This window comes from Pantherophis guttatus, chromosome 1 (assembly GCF_059756535.1).
Source record: "Pantherophis guttatus breed Tessera chromosome 1, ASM5975653v1, whole genome shotgun sequence".
Lineage (NCBI taxonomy): Eukaryota > Metazoa > Chordata > Lepidosauria > Squamata > Colubridae > Pantherophis > Pantherophis guttatus.
The window spans coordinates 171,808,984-171,828,411 of NC_142063.1; the positions used below are offsets into that span (position 1 = coordinate 171,808,984).

The 19,428-nt window shown below is 41.6% G+C and overlaps 1 protein-coding gene across 4 annotated transcripts in view; it reads left to right on the forward strand.

Annotated features, from left to right (window-relative positions):
- NRP2 (neuropilin 2) overlaps positions 1-19,428 on the forward strand; it is a 207,191-nt gene that overhangs the window by 121,049 nt on the left and 66,714 nt on the right. For all 4 annotated transcript variants that reach the window (XM_034431468.2, XM_034431452.3, XM_034431461.3 and 1 more), the window contains exons 11-12: positions 5,284-5,400; positions 16,126-16,278. In XM_034431468.2, the coding sequence (XP_034287359.2) occupies positions 5,284-5,400; positions 16,126-16,278 (270 nt within the window). The remainder of the gene's footprint in view (positions 1-5,283; positions 5,401-16,125; positions 16,279-19,428) is intronic.

Sequence of the window (19,428 nt, forward strand, 5' to 3'; positions counted from 1 at the left end):
GAAATGCTTTTGCTGGGAAGCACTCAGTTGAATGCCTTTCAATCTACTGTCAGAACCAGTACGTAAAGCCTTAGGTTGATCATCAGTTTGCAATAATGGAGAATATCTGTAGCTTGGTGTAGGATGTTACCTAGCCTGGTAATGAATCGTTCGGAAACCAACCCACAAGCTCGGAGAACGAACCTTCACCCTTGATCATCAGTTTCAGACTAGTATTTTTTTTTTACTTGAAAGAAAGACAAATCAAATCTAGATCAAGAATGGACTAGACTAGACTAGACTAGACAACACCAGTTTAGGGTCTTCATATCTGCTAGTTGCTCATACCACACCTCACCTCATAAAACCATTAATTGAATGCTTTTAAACCAATTTTTGGATACCTTTTTGAAGAACATGCTTATTTGCAACTTGGTGGTAGATTTTTTTAAACCCTAAAAGACTATGAGTTATGGTGGTACTTGTTTCTCTTTGTTGCCTTAGTAACGTCTTGTTAAATTATTTAAATATGCAGTAAATGACCACTTATGGTGTGACTTGCATGTTTGACCTTTAAGCGATCTGTTTCTGGAGCTCTTCAGTAATAAGACCTGAAGTACCTCTTACAGAAACTTGTGCCAGGAGCATTTGGCATTCTAGCTGCTTGGTAGGAAGAAAATTGAAACATTAGGTCAACAGCTGGCTTGTTTCAAGGGCCTGCCAACATTTTTTCCCTTCTGAAGATTGACAAATATTAGCTCGTGACTGGTCCTCTCTCCTTTGAACTTGCAAACATCTGGTTTCCATTGCTTGACGGCTTTGTAACAGGATCCACAGCTGCCTCTTGCAGTACATACACTGCCCGGCAGGAGGGATACTATCTTTTGCATATGTTCCATTCTTAACAAATATTGTCTCTCCTACTGTTGTGGTAAGTTTGCTTTATTCTGCTATGAAATCTGTACAACTCTGTTGACCATATATGACACTGCAAAGCTTCTAAATTACTCCATCAGAGGATGCAGACACACTATGGGGTTTTCATGTTCAAAGATCACTCTCAAAGTTATGTTCCTGTTGTAAATCTTTGAGTACAAAAGGGAAGGGTTTAATGCATTTGATGTTCAGCTTTGGATTTCTTGGTTCCCCAGATATTTTTAATAACCATTTTGTTCAATTCCTTTTCATGTAAGCTGCTGTTAATACCCTTGAAGATGTATGACTGTATAACAGATCTGAACTTATAAATCATACAGCTCTGAAGTTGTGTAGTATTTTGTTGAAAGCCTGAGAATTATTTTGTACTGAGTCACATGCTGAACAGCTATTTAGACTTGGCATGAAATAATCAGATGAGGTTTCCCAAGTAGCAAATTCCTGAACTCTCAGTTTGACCAAGGTGTCAGAATCTATCTGTGTTATCAGTCTAAATAAATCCACTGCATGATGAAGGCCTCTTCACTAAAGGTTATGAACTGTAATCTATCATGCTGGTCCAATTGCTAGATAGATGCTTTTAGATTTCTCAGTCTAAGGCTAAGAGAGGGATTGGCCCAAATTGCCCAGCCAGCTTCTATTGCTAAGGGAGGACTACAACATGAAACTCTTCTTCCTCCCTCCCTCCCTCCCTAATATGCCCACATAACATCCTAACCTTACTGGATTGATCTCAACAGATCGAGCAAATTTCTGCCAAATAGTAACATATTTGGTAAATGATAGTAATAATAGTAAATGATATTCCTCATTTAGAATTTGTGTTTGTATATCGTATCTGTGAACTTCATGATAACACTGATCTCATAGAGTCTAGCATATGATATTGTACAGAACGTTTCTTTAGAAGGTAAAATGGTTCTCTGTAATGCAACCTCATTATTTTCTTTCTTTAAATTGAAGGGGCAAACTTATTATGTAAATTATTACAGATCTTATTAATTAATGACTTAAATTGATCTTGACACTTACTCTTAGGGAGTTTCCTGGAGTGGTGAGCTGTACAGCCAAACGTAATCATGTGGTTGTCTACAAAAAGCCACAGAACTTTAGAAGATCTTCTTGTACTTCATAGATATGCCATTTGAGGTGTTGTGTGACTTGTTCTTACGTACTGGCTCATTTGAACATATGTGTGTGCTTTCTCTGTGCCGTATTCCTTTAATAAAAGAAAAAGGTATTATTCCTGACCTCAGTTTTCTTAGAACTGCAGTAAATCTCTTTGCCAGTTCAAATAAAAACCAGTAAGACTACAAGCCTAAAAAAGATTGTTGACCACCAAACCCAAAGATGAAAGAATTCTTTATTTCCTTTGGATCCATAAATCAGCCTCTAGAAGGCACTTGAGCTATGTTGATATCTGTGGCATGTGGGAAACTTAATTGCCTTTTGTCCATTACTTTATTATCCTGCGCATAAGGGAACTTTTCTATTAATTTTATGACTTGCTTGCTGGGAGTATGAATTCACTGCTTGGTTAGAATTCATCTGGCAGAGTTTTTTCCTCTTTTTTTTTTTTAGTTCTACTTGATTTCCAGTGCAGACTTCATATGCTTGGTTCATATTTGCAAAGGTATATGTCCGCATGGTGTTTTCAGAGAGACAACATAATTACTCATCTATGAGTAATTGCTTCCCTCTTTTCCCATTGCCTTGTGGATCATACGCAGCTGTGGTTCTAATGGTCTTTGTTACCACGACCTTATGTTGCGTCAGATGCAAAGTGCTGTTCTGAAACACAATGGCCTGGAAAGGAGCACAGACAGTCTTCAAGAGCACCAGGCACATGAACGCAAGGGATCCAAGGTAGACTAATGTCAGTCTTCAAATTTGGACAGCAAATTAGGAGCAGCTGCAAGCTGGTTGTGTTGATCCATGAATATAGCTCCCTTGGCATACACCAAGAATTCTGTTAATCCATACATTTGGCCACATAATCTTCCTTTTCTCGATTGCTGTGTATCCCTGTGTTCCGTATGCTAGTTGTTTGTAAGAAACAGTTTAGCAGAACCACTGACTGAAAGTCTCAGGATAAGAAGTTACAAAATAAGAATATTCACTGCAAAAAAGAGACTTTTATGAGGGTTTGGATACATTCCTTGAAGCATTAAACCAGTAATGTTTTATAACATCTACAGATTAACTGATTTGATTACCATACAAAACAATCTACGCCATCAATATATAATCTTGAAATAAGAATATTTATATACACGGAATTTTTGGGAGAGGACAAAAGAAAAATAAAAAGGTAGAAATGGACTATATTTCTACAGTCTCAGAAAGAAAGAAATCTTTGAAAAAGAGAGAGATTTTAAATATGCAAGATTAAATTATATATACCAGAGAGTTCTTTTTGTGTCAGTTGACATCCCTGAGATTTGGAGGTTGTGCTGAGGGCTGTTGCAAATCAGCTGGTGGGAAAAGGTTTGCTCATTCACAAAATGTCATCCATGAGGGGCAGTTAAATTGGTTAAAAACCACTGATTCCTCATGATCTTGCCTCTCATCCCTTCTGCTTCATTTCATGCAATTCAAATAAAACACTGAGATGAAGATGCTCATGTTTATTTTTAAAGAGAGCTTAGGGTCCATCAGAAAGAAAAAGTGAGCTGGAAGTTGACACTTAGCATTATATATTTTACCTTTATATATTTTGGCGACCTCAGATTTACATAATGCCTATAAACAAAAAATAAATAGACTTGTTTCCAGCTGTGCCAGTCTATTGTAATAAAAACAACCAAGGGGCCTGTGGCATCACAAAGACCACTCATCCATTATCATAGGAGCTTAATATTTTGAAAAATAATAATATAAGCCCATAAATAGTAGGTTTGTGTCTTGTGAAAGAGAATAAGAAGGATAATAGGATGAAATGAAAAAAGAAAAGAAGGGTGAAATTGCATAAAGTTGCAGGAGTGATATAACACTTTTGATAGTTAATATATTATTGGGTCAGAAACTTTGGTCTGTTCATAATCTGTAAAATCTGTAATCTGTAAAATGGTGTTGAATTTATTAATGAATTTATTATTGAATGTTTTGCATTTTTTTTGTCTTTGAAAGTTCTTGAGATATAAAATATAGAAATGTTTTCTCTTGCTTTAAGAATATTGTCATTTCTGATATCAGATTTGTAACCATGTCTTCTGTTGAGTGGAGTGTGGGCATCTTGTTCTATGGAAAGGGGACAGAAAGTGGTGTATGTTGCTGATAGGCTGTCAGCTTTGGAAGCCGGAACCTTCCATGCTGCCACCTTCTCATGTGTGGGAAAGTAGGAGGGGGATTTAGTAGAGGGATTGTCTTTAGACATAATAGCGTTCTTCCTGTCGGTCAAAGTCAGGCCGATCCTGCATCTGGAGAAGCAGTGGTCGGAGTGCTGTCTCGAGATGGGACCAGGGGTGGGTTCTACTTACCTTTACTACCAGTTTGCATCGTGTTTCTTTCCTGGGTCTGCCTCGTAAGGATTATTTCTGGGAACCAGTATAGATAGCACTGTTCATCTTTTTTAAAATATTCATTGGCTGAGTGCTGTTGTTTGAGGAAGACCTGTTTTAAAGCCCTTAATTGTGTACCACTGTTGATGACTCCAATATTTGTGGTTGCATCATGGGGCTTGGCCATATGCAGTATGTTTGGGGTTGTATTCTAAATGGGGGCTGGCGGCATGTATGGTAGTCCTCTATTTACAACCATTTGTTTAGTGACCATTCAAAGTTGCAAGAGCACTGAAAAAAGTGACTTATGACCATTTTTCACACAACCATTGCAGCATCCCCACAGTCATGTAATCAAAATTCAGATGCTTGGAAACTGGCATGTGTTTATGACGGTTGCAGTGTCCCAGGGTCATGTGATCACCTTTTGTGACCTTCTGAAAAGCAAAATCAATAGGGAAGCCAGATTCACTTAACAACCATGTTATTAACTTAATGACAGTGATTCACTTAACAACTATGGTGAGAAATGTCATAAAATGGAACAAAACTCAATAATTGTCTTGTTTAGCAATAGAAATTTTGAGTTCAATTGTGGCCATAAGTCAAGGACTATTGTAGTCACTTGCCTTCCTAAGTACTGTACCTTTTGGATCTGCCATATCATCATTCAAAGAGTGGTAAGTGGTGGTGTAATAACAATCTGTCCTAGTATTATTTACCCAGGCAAGCTGAGGCCCCACAGGAAGTGAATAAAACTAAAATTCTCTCTTTCCTATCACATATGATTGCTATCTCACTTCGATCTAGAACCTGGTGAAATCATTCATTCGTTTGTCCTTTCTTTTCTCTTTTCTTTAATTTGCAGATGTGAAGTCCACTGCAGAGACACTGAAGCCCACATTGAAGAGTGAGGAGCTGACCACTCAGTTTTCCACTGATGAAGAAGCAACAGATTGTGGTGATAGTTGTGTGGAGAATGGAGGTATTTCCTTAGCCAGTGAAAACATATCGTATGTCACGCAAGATGTGCAAAGTGTGTTATAGAGCTGCACACATAAATAATTGTGTGATCAAGGACCTTATTAATTGCCGCTTTGAAGTTTTCAAACTCTATTCAGCAAGGGGAGGGGAAAAACCCTCAGTACAAGTAGGTAGATGGCATTTTAACAGGCTTCAGCATAGAACTTTTATGTCAGGAGTGGGAAATCTAGAGCTTTCCAGATTTTTTTATAATTAGGAAGGCTGGTGGGAATTTTTTGGGAGTTGAAAGTTATATCAGAGAGTTCTTGATTATCTTCACCAATGGTCTGACCATGCTGAGTTCAAGAGAGAGTTATTACTTCTCTTTTGGACCCTAAGAGTCATTATGTCATCAAACCTGTGGAGTGTATTCAGGCCTTGACTGCCTGCTTTCCTGCAACGCCTCTTTCACTCCCTAGCCAAACTGTTCTCTTCTATTGTCGTTCACACCATTTATCCCCACCCATTCAGGTTGTAGGCAACAGCCATCCCAGCTCTGTCTACTGCAGGGGTCTCCAACCATGGCAACTTTAAGACTTGTGGACTTCAACACCCAGAGTTCCTCAGCCAGCAAAGCTGGCTGAGGAACTCTGGAAGTTGAAGTCCACAAATCTTAAAGTTGCCAAGATTGGAGACTCCTGGTCTACTGCATGAATATAGTCCATCCAAGGGGCCAGAGCACATGTCACTTTTGCCCTGTTGATCCCCTCCCAAATGGCTTTCCTTAAAATCACTCACCCCATCATTTGCCTGATATTGCTGAGTATGTTATATCTGAGGTACCACATATGAAGTAGTAAATAGCCATACTGTTTGCTTTCATCTCCTACTCATTTTCTTTTCCCAAGGAAGGCTAAACATCTCAAATGACAAGCAGTGGCAGCATCCCTATTCCATGGCAAGGGGTGATAGATATCTGTGCTGTTGTTTTGCTCTGTCCCTGTGGCTGGTGTTTTAATGTTAGGACTGCAAATCCCTTGAAAGAGGTGCTTCATAATAATAAGAACATTATGAAGCGGTTCTTTTTGAATCCTTGGATTTACTGCTTCTCTTTCCAAGCTCAAGCAGCTATATGACCTTGGAAGATGTTCATGTCCTTTCAGGATTTGGAAAAAAAGAAAGAAAGATATTTTCTACCATGTCCTTTCATTCCATAGCACCTCTTTCAAAGGATTTTCATGACCCTGTAATGTAATGTAATAGCAATAGCACTTAGACTTATATACCGCTTTACAATGCTTTATAGCCCTCTCTAAGCAGTTTATAGAGTCAGCATATTGCCCCCGACAATCTGGGTCCTCATTTTACCCACCTCGGAAGGATGGAAAGCTGAGTCAACCTTGAGGCTGGTGAGATTCGATCTGCCAAACTGCTGGCAGCCGGTGATCAGCAGACATAGCCTGTAGTACTGCACTCTAACCACAGCGCCACTGCGGCTCTTAATACAGATAGTCCTCAACTTACAACAGTTCATTTAGTGACCGTTCAAAGTTACAACAGCACTGAAAAAAGTGACTTATGATTGTTTTACACACGCCTGTTGCAGCATCCCCTTGGTCACATGATACGGATGCTTGGCAACTGATTCACATTTATGACAGTTGCAGTGTCGTGATCAGCTTTTGTGAATTTCTGACACATCAATGGGGAAACCAAATTCACTTAGCAACCATGTTACTAACTTCACATCTGCAATGATTCACTTAACAGCTGTAGCAAGAAAGGATGTAAAATGGAGAAAAACTCGCTTAACAAATGTTCACTTAGCAACATAAATTTTGAGCTCAGTTGTCGTAAGTCAAGGACTACCTGTATGTGCATTCCCTCCCACCTTTCCATCTCTTTGGCTAGAAGAGAATAAACAATTCTCTGATGTCAGTGAGTTAGAAGCCACTTATAGGGATTGTTTGGCTATTCAAGTTGTATTGTTGTCAGTAATGAGTTTGCAGCTAAGTGATTGTTCTTGCTTCTCCCTCATTCTTAGCCAAGAAATCTCAGAACTGCAGAATGATATTATTAGTGACAGGCCAAACTCTAGAGAGGCTTGATCAGAAGTCTGATCTTATTTAATAGCAAGGAGCGAGTTACTTCACAAAACATTACATTGATTTATTGTAATGTTAAAAGTGGTTTCAGGGGAACTGCCTGATATATGGATACTTAAGCAATATCCATACTGAAGTATCCAGAAATAACCTTGAGTAGCTTCAGATAAAATGTTCTCTCCCTCCCTTCTTTCATCATTTTTTCAAATAGTGAGGAAGCATCTGCTTGTTTCAACTTAACCTTCTTTCAGACATGCTGATTTTCAGATAAGCAGTTAGCCTTTGGAAAATTCACCTGGAATTTCAAATAATCTAACTAAACATTATACAGTGCATTGATGAATTTCTACTTCATCATGGATTACACTAATTACAACCTCTGTGCTTTTTATTTTGATTTAGCTGTGATTTTTAATATCAAAATAAACAATTATATGGTTTATGTATAATTTTCTTCCTTTGTGTTTTTATAATAATTTTATTAAATTATATTTACAACAGTAAAAACTAATATAAATTGAAAAAAAATAAAAGTAAAACAAAAAGTAAAAGTGCAGAAAAGAAAGAAAAAAGAGGGAAAGAAAAGGGAAATAGAATAAAATAAGAATATAGTTGTTAGAAGATTAATTTGGGGGTTACACTAACTGGGGTGGTGGAAGAACAAATTAAAAATGAAATCTAGACATATTGTGAGAAAGGAGATCCATTTATTTCCCAAAGCAAAAGGGTTTGGGGGGGGTAGGTTACAGAAAAAATGGGGTCCAGAGATTTTGGCTTTATAGGGGGACTGGTCCTTGGTGTGTGACCTCAGGGGAAGTGGTTTGTGTATATGCTGGTATATGCTGGTTTTAGTGTGTGACTTTGTCAATAGGCAATTCTCTTTCCTGGGCAGATTGAGGTGCTCCTGCCCTGGGCTTTGATTCTGTGTGTGTGAAATCCATAAAACCGGTCCCCAACCCCCGGTCCATGAACTGGTACCGGGCTGTGGCATGCCAGCAACCAGTCTTCACAAACAAGCGAAGGCCCATCAGCAGAATGCAGGGAGCATGCAAAAGCCCACCTTCTCCAGTCAATGGAAAAACCTTTCGCCATGGAAACAGTCCCTGGTGCCCAAAAGGTTGAAGGCCACTGCCATAAAGGAAGATCGCTCTCAGATATGTAGATTCCTCCCTAAGTGTGGATTTATTATGAGGGGATCTGGCATCTTCCTTATCCTGAGGGGATTCCTGCCCTGGAGCCAGTGAGATGCTAGTCTAAGTATTAGGATTTTATGTTTATTCCCAGGTTGGTTGGCCATTCAAAGGGCTGCTAAAAGTGTGTGTGTGTGTGTGTGTGTGTGTGTGTGTGTGTCTAGCAGATTAACTTCCAACATAGAAAAGAAAAAGAAATAAAGAAATGACTTCCCACCTTCATCATAAATTAAAAACAATTTTAATAACTTATCACCTTCGCTTAAATTATATGACTTCCTTTCATATCCTATCTCTTATCAAACAAATCTATAAAGCCTTGTCATTTTAGTCTTGATGTCAGTAAAAGTCCATTAAGGATTACCAGAGATAAGAACTTATCTATTTTTAACCTTGATCAAATAAAGGTTTTATATTTCATCGTTTTATATTTCATCTCTTTACTTCTAATAATCTTGATCTTTTAGTCCCCTCAAATAATATCATAGAACTTGATTTCTTTTCAGTTTTTCTTTGTTCCTTCTCATAAAATTCTTTAAAAAACTTTAACAAGCCTCTTTGCTATATTGTATAAATACAATATAGCAAAGTTATTCAGGTCACTCTGTTGATTTGTTATTTGTATATCCTTTTTAATTATTAAGACATCAGCTAGTTTCTTTTGCATGTCCAATATAACTTTTTTAACCATGTCATTCTTGTAGTGTATCATTTTTAAATCCACTTTCAACTCTGTTTCAAACTTGTGAGGTAGAATTTGTTCCTCTTCCATAACATCTTTGTAGCACTGCCCTTGAAAGGGCCAGTAGAGACAGGGTTCCTTTGTCCCCTTCTCCAGGCAATTTGGCTCTTCCCCACTCTCAGTCGCATCCTTTGCCTTGTGTCATTTGACTGGTGCCCCAAAGTCTCTATCACTGTCTCTTGTTTAGGCAAATGCTCACTTCCAGCCAGTTTCACATATGCCCCACTCACTCAGCTCGCCTCCACCATCCATGGACTCGACGGTCCTGCTGTTTTTGCCTTGACTTGTCTGCTGCAGGTTCGCCCGCACCTCTGCCTCGTCCAGTTCATCTGGCTCCACCTCTTCTCACCTATTGCCCTACTCACCTGGCTCGGTTGTGTGCTGCCTAGTCTGGCTCCGCTGCTCTCGCCTTTGCGCCTGGTTCCACAATGCGTTTGCTCATCCAGCTCCACTGCTCTCACCGCCACACCTGGCTCCGCTGCACACTTGTTCATTCGACTCCGCTGCCCTCACCTCATTCACCTTTATTGTTTTTCTGGGTAACCCTCGCCACATGGGGATGGCAGCCATTGGGTTGGCTGTTAGGTCTCTTCCTGCCTCTCCCTCTCCTCTAATACTCTCTCATGCCTTCCTAAAATCTCTTTCTTCCCCCCCGCCACCACTCTCTCTCAAACACACACACACACTTTTAGTTTGGCTGCTATTCTTTCACTCTGCTTTTGGCTTCTCTCTTCCCCCTCACTCTGCTATCATCCTGTTCTCCTTCATTCTCCTTCCTCCTCCTTCACCTCCTCCCCTTCTCCTTTTCAGTCTGTCATTGTTTTCTCTCTTCCCACCATGTGTCCCCCTTTTTAACCCCTCTTTGTCCCTTCCCCTCAAATTTTTGGTGATACCACCCACTCCTAGTATGAGGATATCCGGCTGCCGGTGGAGCACTATCATCTGAGGGACAGCTACATATTTCCCCTGCCCAAGAGTCTTTGGTCCCCCAAAGAGTGGCGAACAGTTCACCAACAGTGATCTCACCACTTCACCTCCTCCATGCTATGGCCTAGATTGGCATATGTCAATCTCTGAGGGAAGTGTATCACCCTTCTTTTAGGTCTTCAGGCTCACCTGGGGCAAATGGGTCTTCCTCCAAAGGTTCAGAAGGCTCAGGGGGCCCTGGAGCTGGGAGATCATTCTCGGGTTCCATTTCCAACTGCTGTGGAGAGGGTCCACTTGCCTCTCCTGCAGGCTCTGTGAGGACTTCTTCCTGCTCCCAAGGCACAAATTTGGGGGCTTCTGGCTTAAGCACCTCTGAGCCAATATTTGTGTCAGGTGCAGGTGGAGCAGCCTCAGTATGCTTAGATGTCCACAGCCAGTTCATACAGCCTCCTTCTTCATCACTGTCCTCCTTTTCTTCTTCCATTGATGAAAGGGGCTGTTTTCTGGTCACTGGCCCTTCCTCTCTGGGAGAGGTTTTGCAGGCTGCAACCTGGGCTGGGAGGGTACTCGTACCACCTCATTCAGAGATAGTCTCTTCTGGGTGAATCCAGTACCCTGGCAACCCAGATAGCTTCTCACAGACAATGAAAGTCTGGGAACTCCAACAATCAGCTAATTTATATTTTCTGGGGATGCCCAGATTCCGCAACAACATTCAGTCACTGGGCTACAAAAGTAGAATTTTCATGTTCTGGTCATAATTCCTCTTGTTTCTTTGGCCTCGGACCCCTGAAATGGCTTGGGCTCTTTCATATGCAGTCTTCAGGCTCTTCCTCAACCAATCCAAATAGTCCTGGTGCAAACTGAGTGATGTCTGGTCCATGGAAACACCAAATTCTAGATCCCATTCTTTATGCAACAGTCAGGCTTCTTTTGAGCAGTTGGTTAACAGGGCCTCCTGCCACCCACTCTCCACGGTCCTTGCAGCCACATTGCAAAGAGGGTCTTCTGCCTGGTCCTTAACCTCTTGGTTAAGACATGCAAGCCTCCATCTCTCACCAGAGTGGGATTGCAGTATAGTTTGGTGACACTCATAGCAGTGACCCTAATAGCCTCTGCCCCTGCTGCTCCTCTAGCCTGGTGTTCCATCCCTTGGTACAGAGCTTGTATGCCGTCTGGGGTCAATCAATCCATTCTTTATCAGCAGCCCTAGGTCATAAGACCTTCTTGACATGGCATTTGCATCTTTGTTCCCCATTTCTGGCTAGTGCTTTAGACTGAAGTGGAATCCAGGGAGAACAGCCAACCATTGATGCCCTGTGGAGGAGATACATAAGTGAGTTGTTATTGGTCTTGACCTCAAACTCCACCCCATATATTGTCCACCACTGCCCATTTTGACACCAGGGATTCTATTTTATGAGTGGAATAGTTTTTTTCGAGTGGAGTGCAGTTCCTGCTGGCATAGGCAACAAACCTCAAATGTCTATCATGTTTTTGATACAATAGCCTATCAAGGTCGTCCCTGATAGCATCAACGTGTAGCTCACAGGGTTGGATCTGCATAGATCAGAATAGGGATTCCTCTTCATTTGACAAAAAGCCTTCTCACACTGCTCTCCTTGTATTGACTTCCAGGACTTCCTGGATCCCTTACTTTGGTGGGGCTTACTCAAACATCTTTAGCTTCCTCATTCCTAAAAATGTCATTGTGAGGATAGGCTATCTTCACAAACCCCTCAACGAATTGCTGATAATAGGAGCAAAATCCTAGGAATGATTGCAGCTCACCCACACTTTGCAGTCTGGGCCAGGAAGTGATGGCATCAAGCTACACGGGATTGGTCGATAATCCTTCTGTGAAGATAACATGCCCAAGATAAGTGACTGATGGCTGATAAAACTGGCACTTCTCCAATGACAGCTTCAACCCCTCATCATGGAGACATATTAGGACTTTCTCCAGGTGCTCCTTGTGCTATTCTAATGTCTTTCCAAAGATGATGATGTTGTCTAGATATATTAACACCTTGATCAAATTCACGTCTCCTCCCGTTCGTTCCATCAGTTGCTGGAAAGTTGCTGGGGCCCTGATAAACCCTGGGGTATCCGGCTGTACTCATAGAATCCCAGTGGACATATGAAAGCAGTCTTCTCTCGATTGTTCAAATGTATGGGATTCTTCAGGGCAGGTGCATAGAATGACTAAGGTATCAATAGTTTCAGGGTGCCCCACAGCCAGGGCCAAACGTCATATGGAGGGGTAGGTAATTGTTGTAAGGAAACCTCTCAGTCCCAAGTCCCCAAATCTCCAGATTGTCCAGCTTTTGTAGGAAAAGGTGCTGTCTGTCATAGAAATCCCTGTAAAACAGAGTCATCTGCATGCCTGAGTCCAGAAGACCCCTTGTGTAAACACCCTCCATTTGCACTAGCACTATGAGGGAGGGATCCACTAATTTGTCAGGGACTCTGTCAACTATCATTGGTGCCTGTTGTGATGCCTCACTGCTTTACCTTCGCTACACCTCATAGGTAGAAATCCGTTGCAGAAGAAGGTGTTCCCACTGATTCTGCAACCAAGTAGGGTTTAGGTGGGACTTCACTTGTGGTTGCAGTGCCTGATTCTGCTGTCTGCAGTTCTTAAGGCTGGAACTAGCTGCCATAGGTGAGCACCCAGTTCGCTCCTTCACTGGGGCCCTCTGTAATTTCCTGACTGAGTCTGACTTCTTGGCCTGTGTGGTCTCGGACAGGTACATCTATAGTGTCCTTCACCCCTGCAAAGATAACAAATCACTGATCTCAGCATCTTCTCAGTTGGGGTAGAGAAGTCCGCCCCTCCTTTGACTGGTCCTGTCGCGTCTCCACTCTGGGTTGAGGCAACCTTTGCTGTCAACAAGGCCATTGCCTCCATCAGTCAGGATATTTGATTCTCCAAGGCGGTAAGCCTGGCATCAGCATCTGCAGCGCTCACCATCCCAGCTTCTAGGGGCAATTCTGCCGGCGAATTGGCCACACTTCCTTTGCATCTTCCATTGCCTCTTCTGCCCTCACCCTCTTATGATTTCAGAATACACCACGGTAGCCCCCTTACCCAGAGCCCTTAGCTGTATCCAGACTGAGTCTGTGTGTGAGGCATCTCACAGAATCGGTTGCATCTAGTCCAATCTACCTCAGCCGGCTCCATCCCTTCCTCAACATGATCTGACATAATAACTGATTCAATATACCCACAAAGTCTTTTGCAGTTTTTCTAGTACATGTGCTCAAACTGGTGCATCAGGCTAGAAACTGTCTCTGTTTGTCTGAACTCATCCTACAATATGCGGAGGTAGTCATGAGCCATACATGACCCCACCTAGCTTTACATTTCGAATGGCTTCTGCAGCTGGACCTTACAGACTCTCCGTTATCTTATTCTTCTTTTGTGCCTCTGGAACATCCCATTCTTCTACTGCCTGCATGGCTTGTTCCATCCAGGCTTTGTACTCCTTTCCCCCACTGGCACAGGTTGTGTCCCTAAAAACACATGTAGTTTCCTGTACCCGGTCCCTGAGTGATTGCTGCCAGCCTGGGTGCGCATGGTCACAATGTCTTCCATAGCCTTGAGAAGCTCAGTGATATGATAGGGATGTGTGCTTCCTCCTTCAGGGCAAATGTCCCAGCTAAGGGTATGGGCTTGTCCCTACTCCTTGATTCACTGGCTTGGAGGGGTGGTTGAATGAACCACCTGCACTCTTACGTCCTCATTTAACTGGAAACTCTTCTCTCCAAAGCAAGCTGGGCTCCTTCTCTTCCACTCCAATAACACAAGGAGGGGGGAGTGTCCAGTCCACCGCCATATCCACAACAAATGCCCTCTGGTCTGGGAATAAAGCTCTACCGCTTGCAGAATATCCTCCTCTGTCCAAGTGTCGCTTGGAATCTCAGTCACTACACTGAAATAGCCTACTAGACTATTTTGTTCCTCTCACTATTTAGTAACGGTGGTTGAGTCCATTTTACTTATTTGGTTCAGGTCTCTGGGTGTGATCACCCCTGCTATGAGAAAGGACTAGAGTAGATCCCTGATGAGTCCCCACTTGTAGAGCTGCCCCCAAAAGGGTCCCTCTGTGCCCTTTTCTGGGAAATTTGGCTCTTCCCCACTCTCAGTCGTGTCCTTTGCCTTGTGTCCTTCACCTAGCACCCCAATATCTCTATCACTGTCTCTTGCCTTGGCCAACTGCACATTTCCAGTCAGTCTCACATATGCCCCACTTGCTCAGCTCACCTCCACCATCCTCAAAATTATCTGGTCCCGATGCTCGTGCCTTAGCTTGCCTGCTGTCCCGCTCATCTGGCTCTGTTGTACCTCTGACTCTTCTGGCTCATCTGACTCTGGCTCCGCTTGCCTATTTCCCACCCGCCTGGCTCCATTGCGTGCTGCCTTGTCTGGCTCTGCTGCTTTCAACTCCACACCTGGCTCCACTACACATTTGTTTGTCTGGCTCCGCTGCCCTCATCTTTCTCGCCTCCTCTGTTTCACAGGTAATCATTGCCAGGTGGGGATGGCGGCCATGGGGTCAGCCGGTAGGTCTCTTCCTGCCTCATTCTCTCCTTTTCTTTCTATCTCTCATATTTTCCTAAATCCTAAATCCCTGAAGGGAAAATCCCATATGGAAACTTTGGTTGGGCTCCTCGAGATACGAGAGCTTGCAGGGGGCCAATCTGGCATCTGCAATGGAGAGCAAAATCCAGCTGCTCCCCGGACCAGTCACCATTTACCGCTCTGAGTCCCAAGTGTCAGGAGATGAAGGCTACCTTGCGCCGCAAATATACCAAGGCGGAATCCTGATGCCACACCTACAGCGGAGAGAAGAAGCCAGATTTTGCTCTCCATTGCAGACATTAGATCGGCCCCCTGCAAGCTCTCATCTCTCGAGGAGCCCGACCAAAGTTTCCAGCGCCGCTTCAGGGAGTGGTCCTCAAGAGACGAGAGCTTGCAGGGAGCCGATCTGGCGTCTGCAATGGAGAGCAAAATCCGGCTGCTCCCCAGACCTGATGCCATTTACCACTCCGAGTCCCAAGCAGCAGGAGAGGAAGGCTGCCTTGCGCCACTGGCTGGCGCAAATATACCGAGGCAGAATGCTGTTGCCGTGCAAATGAAAGTAGTGCTTCGCTCCCGCAGCTTCCAGCCATCGCAAACACCGCTTCTTCCTGCTTGTGCCGCCCCCTTCCCCACCGCCACAACAGCAACATTCATTCCGAATGGCGAGGGCTGCGCTCCTTTTTCCGTATTGCACCACCTGCAAAAATACGAAAATTTCTCTACAGACCACCAAAATTTTCTCACGGACCACCAGTGACCACTGGTGACCACTGCTTTAGATACAATCTTTCTATAGAAATAGACACTTTTAAAATTAACTTCTGGGTCCGTTGTTCAAAATATCCTTAAACATCTCCAATGTTAAACTTGCTTCATCTGTAAATCAAATTTAAGTATTTTTCTCATTTAATTATAATTTTTAATTCCCTCGAGTGCCCAATTTTTAAAGTCTTGTCTTATTATATTTTTTTTAAGTAAATTTAAAACAAGAATATTTTTACATAGGAAGGATACTTTATAATTAATTCCAAAATTTTATTTTAGATTTATCTGAACCTCTAGTCTGTCTGTATGCTTGCACACATTGAAAATACTTTATATTTCTATAACCATTTATGATTTGCCAACTATGTTAGTTATTAAATAGAAACAGGCCTTCCTTTGATCTCATTTTTATGTTGTGCTGTTTTCTTACAAGATTTCCAGGTCCCACTAGGATTCAATTGCAACTTTGATCTTCCTGAAGATTTTTGTGGTTGGACACATGACACATCTACAGGATTTACATGGGCCTTTCATTCTAGAAATACCTGGACTAGCCATTTAGAACCAGGCATCGGGGTCTACCCAGGTAAGTCAATTCATATCCTTTTAAAAGAAAAAATATCCATGAACTGTGGACTTAGGAAAATAAGTACTTTAATTATCTCTGAAAAACTATAGAATACATTACAAAGTCTGTAAACCCTGCCTTTTTGGCATACTGCTGTAAAATTATTTATCAATTCCAAGTATTTTTTATGTTGCTTCAATAAAATCAACGTAAAAAAAGTCACAGTGCTTTTAAACAGATATGATGTCTATGGTGTAAATCAGTATGTGGTATAATTCTCCTAATATATGTTTTCATTACATATTCATACCACCTATTATTATGTCTTCACCACTGCCCTATAAACTAGGCGAGGCTATGGAATAACAGCTTCAGATCAGGAATTTGAATTTGTGTCTCCCTATTCTTAGTCCTTAGCTCTTATATCTGTAAAGTATCATCTCTTATCTGTGAATGTTGTGAATGATGGTTCAAGTAAAGCATTTGTTGCAGGAGGGATATTTGCACAATCAGAGAGGAAACTGAAATCATTTGCTAACTGTCCATGTGCACGTGTATTCAGTTTATTTGCAGACTTCTTATGTGCTGAGAAAATGGAATAGTGTGCTTGTTTTTGTCTGGGTGAGCTAGTATTGGTTTTAAACATCAATAATAAAAGTCTCACTTTGGATAGTGTGGATGCTTCTGCTTTCTGTGCATTCCTTTGCATGCGAATACTCCTTCAATGTGGAACTAAGGAGATCTTTTGCTGTTCTGCTATGCACATTGTCAATTTTCCCTTGAGGCTAGAACTTGCCTGGGCCTCTGTAAGACCCTGATATTTGCATTGGAGGCTTTGATACTTCTGCTAGTACAGAGACTTGTGTTGTCAGACAAAGGACTGTGTGAACACAATAAGGATTTCACAATATGAGTCCTTGTGCTGTGTGGAGGATCTAAGTTTGTCTGGTAGCTGAAAGTCTGTTTGCTCATTCTTCATCTCTTTCAACAAACTCCAGGATTTACGCTTTTCCTTCTCCCCATTGGACATAGGAAGAAGAGGAGACATTTGCTAGCTTCAAAGAAATGTTTGCCTAATTTCCATGAACAGGCATTAAAATTTCATACCACAAATCTGAGGATTTACTAGAAGTGGTCCTGCTGTGTGAGGGAAATCTTTCACACAATTTAATTTTATTGCTAAGGCATTAGTCCCGATCACTGCAACATCTGTACCCAAGGAGCATGCATTCAATAAATCCAATTGATTCCCATCCCCCATTAGTGGGTCTTGACTAACAGAGAAGTGTTTTGTAACCACTCATTCTCCCTGGTAGCTATATGTTGGTGGTAATAACTAGATTTACTGATTTATAAGGCTCTAGAATTGAAGGATAGTGTTCCCTGCTGGGCAGAACAGAAAAGACGAAAAAATGGTCCAATACAAATTGAGTGTCGCTGATTAATTTATCTTTTAGGTGGTTAAGCATCAGCCTTTGTTTGCGATACTAGCTTCCAAACACTTCTATATATTGTATTCTGTAAATTATCTCAGTGCCTGCTGTAGGGTCCCAGTGCCTTGCAGCAGATTCTACAGCATGTTAAGGCCATGCATTCAGTCAGTGTAGACCATTGGCTTGAACTGCTGCATTTAATTTCATTTCTCCAGATTTGTTTGTTTGTTTGTTTGTTTTCTGTCTTAATTATTTTTTCAAATAACTCAAGACAGTGAACATATACAACACATCTTCCTCCTTCCATTTTTCTCACAACAACTCTGTGAAGTGAGGTGAGAGAGAGAGTGACTAGCCCAAAGTCACCCAGCTGGCTCTTGTGACTAAGGTAGAACTTGAACTCATGGGATCCCACTTTCTGGCCTGGTGCTTTAACCACTAGACAATCTTATTCTTGCCCATGATTTTTTAGGTGCCCAAGGAGGTGACATTACGCTGTCTTTTTTGTGTGTGGGGTGATGTCCTGCAAGATTTTGGAAGTGGCTTTCCCTTGCTTCCTTCCCAGGGTGGAGAGAGAGGAACTGGCCCAAGATTACCTAGCTGGCTTTGTGTCTAAAACAGAACTACAACTGAGGTCTCTCACTTTCTAGCTTAATACTTTAAACCACTACTCCAAACTGGCTCTCTATTTTATGCATACTAACAAAATTATCAGCAAACATTTTGCACAGAAGATTACATCCTTCCTAAAGAACTGAGCCAGATAAACTCAGATTTGACTTTGAAGTGGGAATGAAATTCTTCTTTCCTCTATTTTCAGACTCGGGAAAAATAAAGCAGCAAAGAGGGTGACAGTGGTAGTAAGGCAGAAAGGGGGGCGGTTTTGTTTCTATTTCAGATCCTCCATTTAGTGATAAGAAGAGTAGCCCCTGGTTTTGCTAAGACATGTTGGCTTTGACCCTAAATTCCATTTAAAGTTTCCAAGATCACATTTTTTGTTGAACTGTCATGTTTAGAAAAAAAGTGAGACTGCTGTCTGGGCCTCTAGTGTGCGTTTTGGGTTGTTCCAAAGTCAAAGTCTCTGTAGGGGTGCAGTTGGAGAAACTGTTTCCTATTTCCAGTGTTTATCTCTTTAACATTTAAAATGCTTTAGAAAATTAATATCACAGAAAAACTGCGGCCTCCAGCAACATGAAAGACTCAGACTGTACACCCTCTCCAACTTATTCTCTGTAATAATATTTAATTAATGTAATAAGCCTTCTGTAAGTAGAAAACTTACTTATTTTTATAACTCAGCCTAAATTTTTCATTCCATTTTTTCTCCCCTGACATGTCTCATAATTGTTCTCTCTCTCCCCCCCCCCTTCAGAGTATGTTTGGTAAAGAAATAATTTGAGTACGATACTCATGTACAAATGACTGTTCCCATATTGAAATAGTGCTTTATTTGCATTTCATCATCTTTTTAAAAAGTCTTTATAGGTTGTGTTACTTCAGCCTACTTCAGTGGCAGGAGAACTTTCCTTCGAGTGAATTATTCCCAAATGCATCACTTACATTTTTCATTGAAGGAAATGAGATTGGAATGGCTATATCATATCTCATATTGTAGTGTGCTTCTAGTGGAGAAGGTTAATCAGGATTTCTGCATCTATCAAACAGGGAGAGAAACAAACAAATAAATAATAATAATAATAATAATAATAATAATAATAATAATAATAATAATAAT